This window comes from Hirundo rustica, chromosome 1, assembly GCF_015227805.2.
Source record: "Hirundo rustica isolate bHirRus1 chromosome 1, bHirRus1.pri.v3, whole genome shotgun sequence".
In the NCBI taxonomy this organism is placed as follows: domain Eukaryota; kingdom Metazoa; phylum Chordata; class Aves; order Passeriformes; family Hirundinidae; genus Hirundo; species Hirundo rustica.
The window spans coordinates 53,870,593-53,885,232 of NC_053450.1; the positions used below are offsets into that span (position 1 = coordinate 53,870,593).

The following is a 14,640-nucleotide window of genomic DNA, read 5'->3' on the forward strand; positions in this document are numbered from 1 at the left end:
AGAGTGCTAAATAACTGAACATTTTGCATGCAGGTTACGCAGAGTGAAGGGATCCCTCTGGCATGTGATAACAGCACCTCCATCAGTCCCTACTGAATGTAGTTTGCAGTTTGCAAAAATAAATGCATTAAATACCAAACTGTCAGGTTTATTTCACAAGCACGTAACAGTTTCTTTATAATTCTCTGAAGAATCTGGACATCTGTGAACTAATTCTATTCACTGAGTGGACAGAAATTGACTCCTCATTGCCATGAACATGAAAAGTTTAAATGAGGTAGTGAGAAGCAAAAGTCTATTTGAAAATGTTAAAACTAATTCTCCGTTTAAGCTGCAGTTACCAAAAATCTTCTAGAAAAGGTCTGAATCTGACTTGAATCCAGGGAATTTGAATATATCTGGTTTCAGGGAATTTCATCATTTCCCCTTTTCACCTATTTATTATATTATTGGAAAACTAGATCATAGCTTTAAGGCACTGGTGGTGTTTTGATGACTTCAGTACTGTTTTGGACCTGAAACATAAACCAGTTAAATACAAATGTATTTGCTTTCAGTGTTTATTGCCACGATCATAATTTTATTATTTTTCTCTTAAATCTACTGACTGCATTATTGCTATTTGGAATACAGCACATGAATTATTTTCTCTCTGCTAATACTTGTCTGCTATTGTAGTTATCTTCAGAATAGTCAGTAAACAACACAGCTTGCAGATGAAACATTCCTTAAAAACAAGATGCAGGTCTTGTGCTCAGTGCTACAACAAATGAATGGTATTTAAAAGGTATTGGCACTGTGAAGCTGCACGACCCAGTTTGTGAGTGGATACTGCAGGATACAAACTGGAAAAAAGCGTTTCTTCTAGCGAGGGGATCCTTGACTGGTCAGGGGTGAAAGTATTGAGCCCTCAAGAGTCTCTGTCTGCTGTGGTTCATTTATTCTGCACAGCCCTCTGACTAGAGACCAGTCATTACCGCTCTATAGCTCCTGCCCAGAGCTCAGTCACTCGTGATGTGTTTTCTACCACATGCCAGGCTCTATTCTGCTTCTTCCAGTGCTTAGTCTGGATCTTATCCAGCACCCACAGTGTCTCACTTGGAATCATTGGATAGCCTGGGTTGGAAAGGATTGCAAAGACCATCTACTTCCTACCCCCCTGCCGTGGACAGGGACATCTTTCCTAGACTCGGTTGCTCAGAGTCCCATCCAGCCTGGCCTTGAACACTTCCAGGGATGGGGAATCTGCAGCTTCCCTGAGCAGCCTGTTCCATTGCTTCACCACCCTCACAGTTAAGAATTTATTCCTAATATCTAATCTGAACCTATTCTCAGTCTGAACACACTCCCCCTTGTTCTGTCACTACACACCCTTATAAAAAGTGCCTCTTCATCTTTCTCGTAGGCTGCTTTCAGGTACTAGAAGGCCACAATTAGGTCGCCCCTAAGCCATCCCTTTTCCAGACTGAACTATCTCAATTCTCTTAGCCTTTCCTCACAGGAGTTTCTCAACCTGTCCGCGGATTCCTCCCTGCACTGTCGGTCACGCACTTCATCCTCCCAAACCCTTCCCCGACACGGAAGCAGGTCTCCCACTCTTTCGCACCACAAGGCTCACCCGGCAGGGCTCATTAACACAGTGCATCATTACCGAGCCAAACGCGGCACATCACAGCGCCGCGTGTTTGTTTATTGCCCCGCGTCACCACAGCGACCTCCGCAGCTTTTCGGATCCGCTACGGACACACAGGGGCACAGCCCGAGCGGGGAGAGCCCGCACGGCCCGGGCTGGCAACCGCAGGACCCCGGAACGGCTTCGGCTGGAAAACTCGCCCGAGACCATCGAGTCCGAACTGTCACCGAACACCGCCACGTCCCCAAGTGCCACCTCCACTCCTTCCTTTAACACCTCCAGGGACGGTGACTCCACCATCCCTGGGCAGCCCATTTCAGTATCTAATCACCTTTCCTAACAAATCCCTCCTAATGCCCAACATAAACCTCCCCCAGCGCAGCTTGAGGTTATGTCCTCTCGTCCTGTCGCTATGCGAGGGTACACGTCGCAGTCAGGCGCGGCAGCGGGGTAACTCCCCGCACCGCCCGGACCTCCAGCGGCCGACTCCAACCCCGCCGCCGTGCCGCGCCCGCCCTTCCCCGCGTTTCCCGGCGCTGGGACGGAAGCGCGCAAGCGCGGAGCCGCCCCCCGCGCGAGCTGCGGGCTCTGGCGGCTGCGCGCGCGGCCGCGGCCCCGCCCCCGCCCCGCCCCGCCCCGCCGCGTGAGGCGTGCGCGCGCGTGGCGGCCGCGGCGGGATGTTCGTGGCGCGCAGCATCGCCGCGGATCACCGCGACCTCATCCACGATGTGTCCTTCGACTTCCACGGGCGCCGCATGGCCACTTGCTCCAGCGACCAGAGCGTCAAGGTGAGCGGGGAGCCGTCGGGCCTAGTGCTGGGCGAGCGTCGCGGCACCGGGCGTGCGCGGCCTACCGGGCTGCGGGCCGGGGCGGGGCGCAGGCGAGGGCTCGGCCCGCGGGAGGTCCCGGTGCCGTGTCGGGCCGGGGCGGCGGGCGGCTCTCGCGCACGATGCACGTTGTGTTCGTGCGCTCGCTAGCGCGTGTAAACACGGGAACTCCGCTTCCGACCCATTGCTGCGGCGGGGAAAACGTTCCCGACTGCTGTGCCTGCAGCCGCGCCGCTTGTTTTGTTTATTCAGCTGAAAATCTGTACTTATTAAAGCATATTTGCGAAAGAAACTACTGTTTCGTAATGTAATGCCAATATTCTGTATTTATTATGGGAGGAAGATGAAGAGTTCGGGAGTGTGCTCTGACAGACTGGGGAAAGCGTAGAATACTAGAGGCCTTAACTTTTACATTCCTTTAGAGGAAATAAAGTACTATTTTATATTTATTTAAACGAAAAGTTGATTGCTTTTTCCCTCTTGTGCATAGTGAGAGGATGGGCAAATATTCGGGAGTCACCTGAATAGATTTAAGCGATCTAATTTGCAGAGAGCAGTCATATTTGTTATTAAGTCCAGATAAATGGTTGAGAAAGGAGCTTTTTTTCCGCAGAAAGCTGTGTCATGTGTAGATTAGGCTTAAGAGCAAGAACGAAATCCCTTCTCCCTTACCACAGACTAAAAAGCAAATAACCGACCACAATGAAACATTCCCCCAGAATGTAAGTAAGGCAAAGCCATAGGGATCTTTGGTGTCAGGTGGTGTGTTTCATTTCATTATGTTCATGACTTTCTACATAATTTTTCAGTAAAAAACTCCTAAGTATAACAATCTATGGGAAATCAAGAGAGAGGAAGGCTCAGTGACTTGCATGTGGTTAAAAATCAAGGCAGAAATCTCAAAAAGAAACAAAATCTGTTCCCCCACTACCGTGATGTATATTTTCCTGCCTTACTCTGCTTTTGGGATGGGTGCTGGGAGCTGCATTAGGGTTTTGCAACCAGAGCTGAGCACGTGAGGATGCTGGGGGCTCTAGAATGAAACAGAACAGTGTAGGAACAAAGTGAACGAAGTATTGGGAATTTCTCTTCTACGTAATTTACTGTTTAAAAGAGAGAGAAGGCAAACAATAGTGGGTTTTGCAGGCAGTGCCTCTTCTCCCTACTTGTAATAGGGATATTTCCATGGTTGAGTGAAGTGCAAGTTTGTACTGAACCAGGTACAGTGTCCTGGATGAAAATGTTTGGTGGGAGTGTGTATGTGTATTTTTGTTTATTTTTATTATATATATATGTATACATATATGAGTGGCTGTGTCTTTAAAGTCCTAGTCAGTGAGCTTTATTTACAAATTGTATGATTGTATTTTGATTTCTCAATAGGTCTGGGACAAAAGTGAAAATGGAGATTGGCATTGCACCGCCAGCTGGAAGGTTTGTATTTGTAAAAATTACACAGACATAACTGTAGCTTCTCCTTTGTTTTTGGAGAAACATGCTTCATTTCTGCTGAATTTTAGAGCAGAAATGCTTTTGGTTTGATGTAGATTCTGTATGTCTTGTGTAAAATACTTTTTCTTTGCTTTTATAATGCATCTCTAGTGCCTCTCACTTAAAGCAGATGCTAACATGCAGTCTGCTCCTGTTAGTACCTTGTTATGTTGGCAGACTCTAGTATCAGTAAACATTATCAGTGGCTGGTGTTCAGAGGGCAGAAAACAGTACCTTAATTTTTAATTGAATATTTCCTTTTGCATATAGTAAGACTTAAAAAAAAAAAAAAAAAAAAAGAGGGAAAATTTAAAAGGAATATGTCTGGCTATTAAATGTTACAGTATCTGACCTCTGCTTTTTGTTCTCAAAACCTTTCTGAGAACTGTGTCATGTAGAGGCTCTACTTCATGTGGATAATTAGTGCATTCAGCTTCTGAATTGTTTTTAAACTTGTATTTAATAGGACCACAATGCATTCATCTCTGTAAATAGCAATGCTAGGGGGGCTTTTGAATTCCCCTTCTCTAAGACTGGAATGTTGACTAGGTATGAAAGAGGAGCTTCGTATTAAAAATAAGATTAATAATGCTCTGCAAGTGCTTTTGAAAATACAGGCAGTCTAGAAGTGAACATGGTAATGGCTGAAATTTGATTGAGAACAGAACTGTACTTTCTGCATCGAGGCAAAATCACAGTTTGGAACTTAAAGTAGTATTAAATAATGCCTTGAAATACACTGGCAATAATTGCATTTTAAACACTAAGAGCAACAACTTTGCAGTGCCAGTTGGAATCGAGAACTGCAACAACTGCTATGTAACTTTGTGTAAAAGAACACAGGTTTTAAAGAAACAGTGTTACTACTCCCTAGATTTCTCTTGAAAAAGTCATGAAAGTATATGGTTCCTTGGCCTAAGGCAGTAAGTTTGCTTCTCTGCAGTGTTCTGATGTTGTCTTGCAGACACACAGTGGATCAGTGTGGCGTGTGACATGGGCCCATCCTGAATTTGGGCAGGTCCTCGCTTCCTGCTCATTTGATAGAACAGCAGCTGTATGGGAAGAAATAGTGGGAGAGTCAAATGATAAACTTCGAGGCCAGAGTCACTGGGTGAGACTTCTTTTCTATAGCTATAAAGTTTCTGATTTTGGCTATGTTTTTGTTCATTTGTGGCAACATTCCAACACAAAGTAAGTATCTTTAAAACATTTGAGGAAGACAGCTAACTGGCTACATTCGGGCCAATTAGTGTCACTATTATTGGTGTTTCATAATAAGATGTTCCCAGGCAAACAACTTGCAGACATGAATTCCCATCTACAGTGGAGTTAAAGTTGTGTTTTTCTTTGACAAGAGATCATTTCAAATAACACTGGGTGTTCTCGCTCATCTTTCAAACAATAGAAAAGTTGGGGGGTGGGACTGTTTTTGGTGGAAGATGTAAGCAGTCCTATGAAATGGTGTTGTCAGACTTTGATTAGTCAGTCTTTGATTAGACTTTTATTCCTTAGGGAATAAATTTTTGATGAAAATTTCTTTGCAGGTCAAGAGGACCACTCTAGTAGACAGTAGGACATCTGTTACAGATGTGAAGTTTGCTCCCAAGCACATGGGTCTTATGTTAGCAACCTGTTCCGCAGATGGAGTTGTAAGGATCTATGAAGCTCCAGATGTGATGAATCTGAGTCAGTGGTCACTGCAGCATGAAATCTCGTGTAAGCTCAGCTGCAGTTGTATTTCTTGGAATCCTTCAAGGTATGTTACTAAAACATTTGCTTTATGACTGCAACAGGAAGGGAAAAACCATTTGAAGCTGAACTGCTTTGGTTTCTGTTCATCCAAAAGCACTTAATGGCTTTCCCTGTGGACACAGTGTTGTGTTCTGCTGATCCAGTTACTCTTCTATTCATTAGCAGTAGTCTGTGCTGAGGGTTCAGAGTACAGGCATTCACTTTAATGCACGGGATAGGATAAAAGTTGATTTGAAAACTAGAATTCATCTACATTTAGGGTTTTTTTTCTCTTCCAAAACCTGAATGAAGTATTACTAAATCAATCATTAAAAGCACTGCAAAGAATCCAGACCCTGCCGTGAAACTTGTGGCAAATGCTAGACTGTGGATGCAGTCCATTATAGAAAGTCAATTCTTCTCTCTGAGAACGTGATCTTGAATTGCTAAATAATGTTGTCTAGTGATTTCACCTTAGTAAGTGTGTAAAGTGGGTTTTTGAAACAACAGAGTGAAGATGGTGGTAACCATGAATAGTATTTAACTCCTGTTTCTTGGTCATTTCTTTCCTTGTGATATTTTGTGGTGTTTTATTTTCTCTATAGATAATAGGTTTGAAATTTAGCAAATGGCTTGATGTACTTTCTATGGGAAATATATATATATATATATATATATTTATAAAGTATGTAAATATAACAGTATTTGTTTTCACCTTTTAGCTCTCGAGCACATTCTCCAATGATAGCTGTAGGAAGTGATGACAACAGTCCAAATATACTGGCTAAGGTTCAAATTTATGAATATAACGAAAACACCAGGTATGCTAAATAACAATATATAGTGTTTGTGGGATCATGAAGTTGTTTATAATGTATGGCCTTTTATTCCTATCATTAGATGTGGAGTGGAGTAGTAAATAGTACCTTAACTTTGTCTCTGATCCATTGGGTGGGAAAAGAGAGGGAGACCACAGAGTGGTAACTGATGTCAAGAGAAATGATATTGCTAATTTTATTCTCTCTCAGTGCAGAAATGTCAGTGTTCTTACCAGCATTTTAAAGGTAGAGTTGTTGTTTCTGTGTCTACTAAATTATATGTTTAATTTTGCACGAGGAGTTAAGAGTTGAAATTTGAATTGTGTTGCACCAGGCACTGTTTTGTTCAAAGCCACCTTACAGTGATTCTAAAGGCATGATTATGACAGAAAGCACTGTGAATTGCTTATGGTCTGTCAAACTTCATGTTGTACAGTAAAGAGTTCACAGAACCAGAAAAGCCTAGTAAGTTTGTGCACCACCACTTCCAATTAAATGATAACAGTGAAATTGTGTTTGATTGGGAGTGATCGATATGGGAAAGGAGCCAGAGTGTTCTGTGGATTTTTTTGCCCAGCTTCAGGCAATGCTCTCCATGCATTAATAATAAAGTTACTATAACTTAGAAAATGGAATATGTGTTGTTCATATGGCAGAGGAGGCAGACAGTGGTCTACTTAAAAGCGTGGAAAATTTAGTTACTGAGTTGAAAATTCCCTTTAGATTTGTGAATGGAATATTTCTTTTTATTTCCCTCTTCCAGTTGTAGACAAAAATGTTCTTTGTACTGCAATTCCTGCTTTGTTATATGACTTACAATACTGTAGCATACTGTACTTAGTGACTACTGTATCTGAAAAATTCATTTTCTGAAGAAATATGTTTGAAATTACTGCTTAAATTTATGTTAAAAAATACTTTCATTTTTGCAAGTCTTATCATGCATACTTAACCCTTTTTCCCATTTCCACTCTATCTGGTTTATATAATTTGCATCACTGGCAATTTTCATGGCATTCAAGGTTAATTTCTTGCGCTGTACAGGAAATATGCAAAAGCAGAAGCTCTGATGACAGTCACAGATCCTGTACATGACATTGCATTTGCTCCAAATCTGGGAAGATCCTTCCACATCTTGGCTGTAGCAACCAAAGACGTACGAATTTTCACACTGAAACCTCTGAGGTGAGCCTAAGAGGAAGATGGTTTGGCATGATGTGATGCATACTTGCATATACAGTCTTGTTCAAATAGTCTCTGCAAAGCAAAAGTAATAATTTAATGTATGCAGGATTGTTTTTAGCAACTTGATTTTTAAGGTAACAAGATTGTGAGCAAGTCTATAATTTTGTCTGAATACCTAATCTAATAACAGTTGTTATTATAAAGATGTAGTTCTCTTGGACGTGTTCAAGCCCAGACCTTTGAACAGTTGTGTACAGAACTGTCACTTTTCTCTTAAACAGGAAAGAATTGACTTCATCAGGAGGATTAACAAAATTTGAAATCCATATTGTGGCACAGTTTGACAATCACAACTCCCAGGTGTGGCGAGTGAGCTGGAATATTACAGGCACAGTGCTTGCCTCCTCTGGTGATGATGGCTGTGTTAGGCTCTGGAAGGGTAAGGTCACCCACTTGATACACATTAACTTTGTAGTCTGCTGAATATACTTGGGAAATTCTACTCAAAACATAATTTTGGAGTGAATGCCCATTTTAGATTTGTGAAGATAGATTTTTTTTTTTCCTATATTTCTGTTTAAGAAAAACAGAATTCAGAAATAACTTTCTGTGCTGGAATACTTACATAATTTAGGCTGCTGTGAATAGTTGTTACTGTACCCTGAAATTGTTTCACCAGACTAGAGCTACACAAAATTGCCATTTAAAAAAAGTGAAATAGATTTTCTTCTTGTTGCTGAACTTAGAAAATCTCCATTTGGTCACAATGTCCAGGCAAATCCAGGCTTTTTTCTGGTTACATTTTAAAAGAAAACAAACAAACAAATACATGCATTCCCCTCCACAAACCAACCAAAAAAACCCCCACAAACAAACAACAAAACACGCCCCCCCCCAAACCACCACCAAAATCCTCACAACAAAAGAAACCTGCTGGCAGTCACCTTACACATTATCATTTGTTCTTCAGTATTGTAATAAGTGGAAAGTGAGTTTTAAATTATGGACAGGCAGAGAATGTCAGGCAGCTAAAGGGACAGATTCTCAGCTGTTTGGAATTTATATATTGGTATTGAAGTTCAGTTCTGATTCACACCAGGTGTGGGGCAGTTGAAGTTTATTTGTAGGGAAAGCTGAGCTTCAGAAGAGAAACTAACAGTTTCTATATATCTGTGTTTGCAGCTAATTACATGGACAACTGGAAATGTACTGGTATACTGAAAGGTAACGGGAGTCCAGTGAATGGTAGTTCTCAGCAGGGAATTTTTAATGCCTCTCTAGGTTCAGCCAATACAAGTCTGCAAAATTCACTAAATGGTTCATCTGCCAGCAGGTAGGTTAATTAGTAGAGAGACTGATTTTCAGTAAAAAGTCTTTTCTCTGAATCTTCTTAATTTCATTTAGCTCTCATATTTGTTTTACATGGTTTTAAAGTGCAATGTCACTTATTGCATGAGTACTTCTATAAGCTTTTCTGGTTTTGCTCTGTGGTTTGTCTGTTATGCCAGTATTGAGAGGACAATGAACAAAGCAGTAAGTCGTACTGAATCAGTCTGTATAAATAAGCAATGTAAATAGGTATCTTCTTTTCATATTATTAAAAACAACATTTCTGAAATAGTTTCAAAGGAGAAGCTTCATCCTACTGGTGTGTAACTGCCCTTTTGTTTTAGATACGTATTTAAAAGTGAAGCAAAAATATCAGCAACAAATTCTGGTTTTCTCTGGGATAATGTAACAATAGGGGAAGGAAGAAAAGCTACTTAATGACATGTGGTTTCAAGAATCAAATGTTAGTGTTAGTTTAACACTTGGTTTTTGCAGGTGTGTAGTGTCTATTGAATAAAAGTTTTGTGGTTTTTAAAATTTTCCTTATATGGCATTCATATTGCAGGTAATATGCCTTAATAGTCTCTGTTGTGGGTAAATTTTACTGCCTCTTCTGAAAAATCATTTTCATTTGTGCACACTGAATCGTAGAAACATGCTGAGTCTTGCATCTGTACGCTGCGGTGTGTGCAATCAGCTCTGCAGAGTTGTGAGTCCTATATAAGGGTGAGATGTGGCCAGATTCTACAGCAGCAGTTTCCAAGTTTTGTGGCCACCTTTGTTTCAAATGCCTTGGGATAGTTTCCCTTTCCATCCACGTGCAGCTACTCATGTGGGGTTTTTTTTGTTTCAGTTTGGAATGCTTATCAGTAAAATTTGCTTTTGGAGAATAGCACCAGCCTGCCCCCTCTTCCCCTTTCAGCAGTCAATCCTGAATGGCAGTTCAAGATCCCTAACCCTGTTGAACAGAGAAGGATTTTCATGTTTTCCTCACAAGATAAATGGGAGTGAAAGAGGTGGTGATGGGCCCAGTCCCTAAAAGAAAGGGCAGAATGATGTTGGTCATGGTTCCAGGTTCTGCTTGTAGTGTAGCAAATGAAATGCAGCCCTGCCTTGGACATGGTATATCCAGAGCTGTGTAGCTGTATTTGCTTGGGCTCCTGTGGGGAAATGCAGGCTGTCTTGAGCTCTTTAGCATAGGGTGTGGTTTCACCATCTCCTTATCTAAGACTGTGCTGCCACCAAGACTAACCCCACCCCACTGGTAGCTCTTCTTCTGTCCCTGAACTCAGTGCTAAGCCATTGTCAAAACTTCTAGCATTTATTTCTACTCTCTTCATTGCTCTGTGTTTTGGAAGGTGGTTTGTTTTGGTTTTTAATAAATTATTCTTGCCTTCTATTTGTAACACAATGTTATTTCCAGAATTAAGTCAGTGGATGTGGAATTTCCAGACATACGGTGTCTTGTCCTAGGATTGAGCCTTATTATAAAAGATACACACTTTACTACATGCTTTCTTTTGCAATGATACTGGCCTGAATTGCACACACACAGTTGCTAACTTCTGTGTTAGTGTTAACATGCTGATAAAGATTTTTGCATTGATGTTTGACTAAATAGGTATCCTACACGTAACTTATTTTGTCTCTGACTGTACATGCTGTGTTTCACATCTGTATGTTTAAACACTTAAAACAGCTATAGCAGAGAACAGCTATAGGCAGATCTGGAAAATATTATAAAAGCACTATGGCCCAACTGGATTTGTGCTCAATAAATTTCAGAACAGTGATGTAGATTGTTAGGAAATAAACCAGTAGGGCTGTATTATTATGTTGATGTAATTGTGTGTCTAGATTTATGATACAATTTCCATTCTCCATTTGTATTATGTCCTTTTTAACAGAAAGCAGAGCTGATACCAAGCTAACTGGAGTAACTTTGGTGTTTTGCTGCTTGTTGCATGCACACAGGAATGGAAAACGAACTCCTTTTTCCCTTCCCCAGCGCCGTTTGATCTCTCCCAAGACACCAGCAGCCTGCTAACTACTAAATGCTGTTGAAAAAGCCTTTTTAAAACACGTTGGGTGCGTTTTTTGTACTAGCCTGCACAGTTTGATACTGATGGAAAGCCCGATAGAAAAATATTTGGAGAGGCATCTTGTTTGGAAAAAAACATAAGCAACCCACCTGAACCCCAAAACTTCCATCAGAACATATTTTTGAAAGCTTGTCAAATTAAAAGATAGTTCGTTATTAAAACCAAGAATTTTTGTTCTTGATTGGGATGGGAGGAGGGAAATGACCATTACAATAACTTTCATTAAAATTGTTTTGACAACCAATTTGTTTCGCATTTCAGAGTGTTCAGCATTTGATTAAGATTCCTGAACATTACAAGGTTGTAACTGCTTTGTAATATATATATGCAAGTGTTCTAAAGGAGTAAGAAAACTGTTTTGACTATTGTACAGATGATGGCTTTTAGTAGTTTGGTGTTGCTTCATTCATATTCTTTAGTATGACTTCAAATAAATGTTTTGTAAGTACTGTCATACTTCCTTCATCCTAAGAAAAGTACTTTTTCTGTTACATATTTGTACATTCCTATGGTAATAATTACAATTACATGGAGTACTTAAATTCTCTAAACACAGTATCCTTGAAAAATGCAAACACTTTAGGCATACAGAATTATAAACCAAAATGCAGCTTGTTGTTAATTGTCTCATAATTTCATTAATAAACTGATAGCTATTCTTTGATGTAAGTCCACAGAATTGTAAACAAGATAGAAAACAAAATATAGTTATACTAAAATGCACAAGTGTTACGGGTAAGTTCTAATAAAAACAGCAGCAAAATGACATGGAGTGGCATAATTCTGGCTCTTGCATTCACGAAGAATCTTGAATTTACACTGAGGATTTTGAAGAAATATGTAAATAGATACAAAGACTGTATTTCATTCAAAGTAGTTATTCTCTGTAAATGTATATCATTAATGTAAAAACTGATGTTTTTACGTCTATTCTAGAAATGCTCTGAAGTTAATCTGAATTATTTGCATATGCAGCAAATGTACTTTGATAATATTTAATGTATATTTTGTGTCACAAACAAAGCATTAGTGAAAGCTGTTAACAAATCACAGAAATTCTGGGAGGATGAAAGTCTGTTAATAGCTGTACTATACCACCCTTTTGACTTCCAAAGCAATCCACTCTTTTGTAAAAATGTATACTAGGGCTTTGACTATGGTATTATTTTCAATGAATTTCAGTGGAAAAGGCTGTTATTTTGCTTTAAAGAAGAGTTTCCAGATTTGTCTTGTTTTGAATTACAAGCCTTGATTTCTGCTATTATGTTCTATTGGTTTTGGCATGGATATACTAAAGCCTTTTTTTTTTCCAGCATGTCTTTTCTCCCCTTTGGTTCTCCTTGTATTTACTACCTTTCTCTTCTTTTCTTGTTTTGTTTATTTTTTTTAATTTTTTGTTTTGTTTTGTTTGTTTTTTTGTTTTGGTGTTTTGTTCCTTTCTTAATTGTTTCAGGTATTTCTTTCCCCCTCTGGATTCCCCACGGGCTGGATCGAGATGGTCCAGTCATGCCCAGCTCCTTCCTCCTCCTCCTCTGATAGAACAGTCTTGTGATGCTGACACTGCCAACCTCCAGTATCCTCACCCTCGCAGACGATGTGTGTCTCGGCCTCTTAATCTTTTACCTGAGAATGAAGGGGTTTAATGTGTTACTTTAAATAAATTCTCAAAGGCCTTACTCTGGTGTTTGTGAATGCTTGCATTTCTGGCTGCCTTTGTATTCCTTCTCTGGTACAGAAGACTTTTTAAAAAATGTCGGAACTTTATGCATGTTTTGCAAAATAAAAAATTAGAACGTATTATCCGTATCAAAGACCATTTTAATTTGTACCCTTTGAATTTTGGCAACATATAAACAGTATTAGCCACGAGCTCTTATGGAGTAGGTGACTTTTGTGTGCCTGTCCTTTTTTCTTTTTTTTTTTTTTTCTTCCTTTTTGAAATCAGTTTACTATGATCTTTAATTTTTCTCTTTGTATACTGCATTTACATGTGAAACACCTTCTCAAAATTATACATGCCTTCAAGACACTTGTGAGTGGAGAATGATGTTGGATAAGCTTGTTAAAGAAACAAAGCCATTCCTGTGTATACTGCAGCAGAATAATTTGGAAGCATTTGGTTACTTAAGATTTTTCCATCTTGCTGTGTAAATATTTAAATTTTATAATGGTGGTTGACTAATAAACTTGTTCTGAAAAGTCTGTGTTTGTATGCTTTTCCTTTGTAATAAGCTTTTTTCTTTTTTAATAGGTTCTTGATGAAGGTGTTTTTTTGATCCAGGTGTCCATTCTCGTAGCTCTGCTTTTGTGCCATTCTTGATGTGCAGCTGCATATTCCCGGCCTGTGCCACAAGGTGTCCTCTGGCTTTTCCCCTGGGTGTGCTGAAGGTCTGCAGAGACTGTTAGAGCTCTTGGGTTTCACAATACCTCCCAGTTCTTTTCCAGTGATTGAATTAAAACGGGACATTTTGAAGGAAGTGCTGGCCTGAAAGATGGCTTTTCTGATGTGTCAGCACAGGAACATCAGCTGTGCTGTGGAGCAGTGTGTTGGCACTGACTCAGAGTGGTGCAAGACCAGCAGGAGGAAGGTAATGCTGGACAAAGACTGCATGGTATTGCCTGGGAGTAGCATTGCTGCACAGGACGGGATTGCTGAGTTTGTTGGGCAGATCCTGGGGGGAGGAAAGAAAGAAGGAAGGAAGGAAGGAAGGAAGGAAGGAAGGAAGGAAGCCTTTATGCAGCAGAAACCCGAAGTGTAATAGTGTATTTCAATGTGCTTCAAAATGGACTTACCCTGCTTCCTAGTGGACTAGGTCACTACTTAGAAGGTAAGGGAGAGGTCAACTTGTGTTTTTCCAAAGTGACAAGTTCCTGTGAATTTTACTTGTATTTTGAAGACTTCATTTGCTCAGATTCACCACATTTCTTGCTTTATTTCTCTCTGAGGAATCAAGCTTTAATTTAAAAACCCATGAGGTACATTGGTGTTATAATGTTCTTGCTAAACATGTGGAGGGAGGTTGCTGATACTTTCCAGCCAACTGGAACAGAAGTGTGGAAGGAAAAAGAGCAAGTTTTATCCCTTTGCCAGAAAAAGTTAACACAAAACTATGCCAACTTTGTATGGTAATCAGAAATGTTACATGATTAAAAGATAATGCTTAAATGGTGGGTGGAAAGTAACTATTCCTCCGAGGGAGAATGAATAATTAATAATAATAAAAAAACCAACACCATTACAACTGGGAAACATTCCTAAACCAGAACAAACTCTTTCTGGGTATGCAAGTAAAAGAACATACTTTTGAAGTGTTCAGCGATTTGCAGAATTCCTGTCTTAACCCTTGAAAAGGCCAGAGTTTAACCAGTTAGAGTAATGACAATTTTTTGCAGCTTCTAGTAGTGCATTGTTAATAGTTTATTCAGCATGGTCACATTATTTTCCTTTGTGATGAACATGTGTTATTATTAGATACCCTAATTCAAGTCACACTTCTTACTAATGGAAACATGCTGTAAGTTTC

General features: G+C 40.0%; 1 protein-coding gene across 1 annotated transcript in view; it reads left to right on the plus strand.

The window, feature by feature from the left end:
* The first annotated feature begins 2,268 nt into the window (after positions 1–2,268).
* The window catches only part of CEP192 (centrosomal protein 192), a 75,743-nt gene continuing 63,371 nt past the window's right edge, over positions 2,269–14,640 (plus strand). Inside the window, exons 1-9 of the mRNA XM_040088477.1 lie at positions 2,269–2,421; positions 3,844–3,894; positions 4,916–5,062; positions 5,496–5,707; positions 6,405–6,503; positions 7,545–7,685; positions 7,967–8,124; positions 8,868–9,018; positions 12,570–12,753. Of these exons, the coding sequence (XP_039944411.1) occupies positions 2,311–2,421; positions 3,844–3,894; positions 4,916–5,062; positions 5,496–5,707; positions 6,405–6,503; positions 7,545–7,685; positions 7,967–8,124; positions 8,868–9,018; positions 12,570–12,753 (1,254 nt within the window). The 5' untranslated portion in view covers positions 2,269–2,310. The remainder of the gene's footprint in view (positions 2,422–3,843; positions 3,895–4,915; positions 5,063–5,495; positions 5,708–6,404; positions 6,504–7,544; positions 7,686–7,966; positions 8,125–8,867; positions 9,019–12,569; positions 12,754–14,640) is intronic.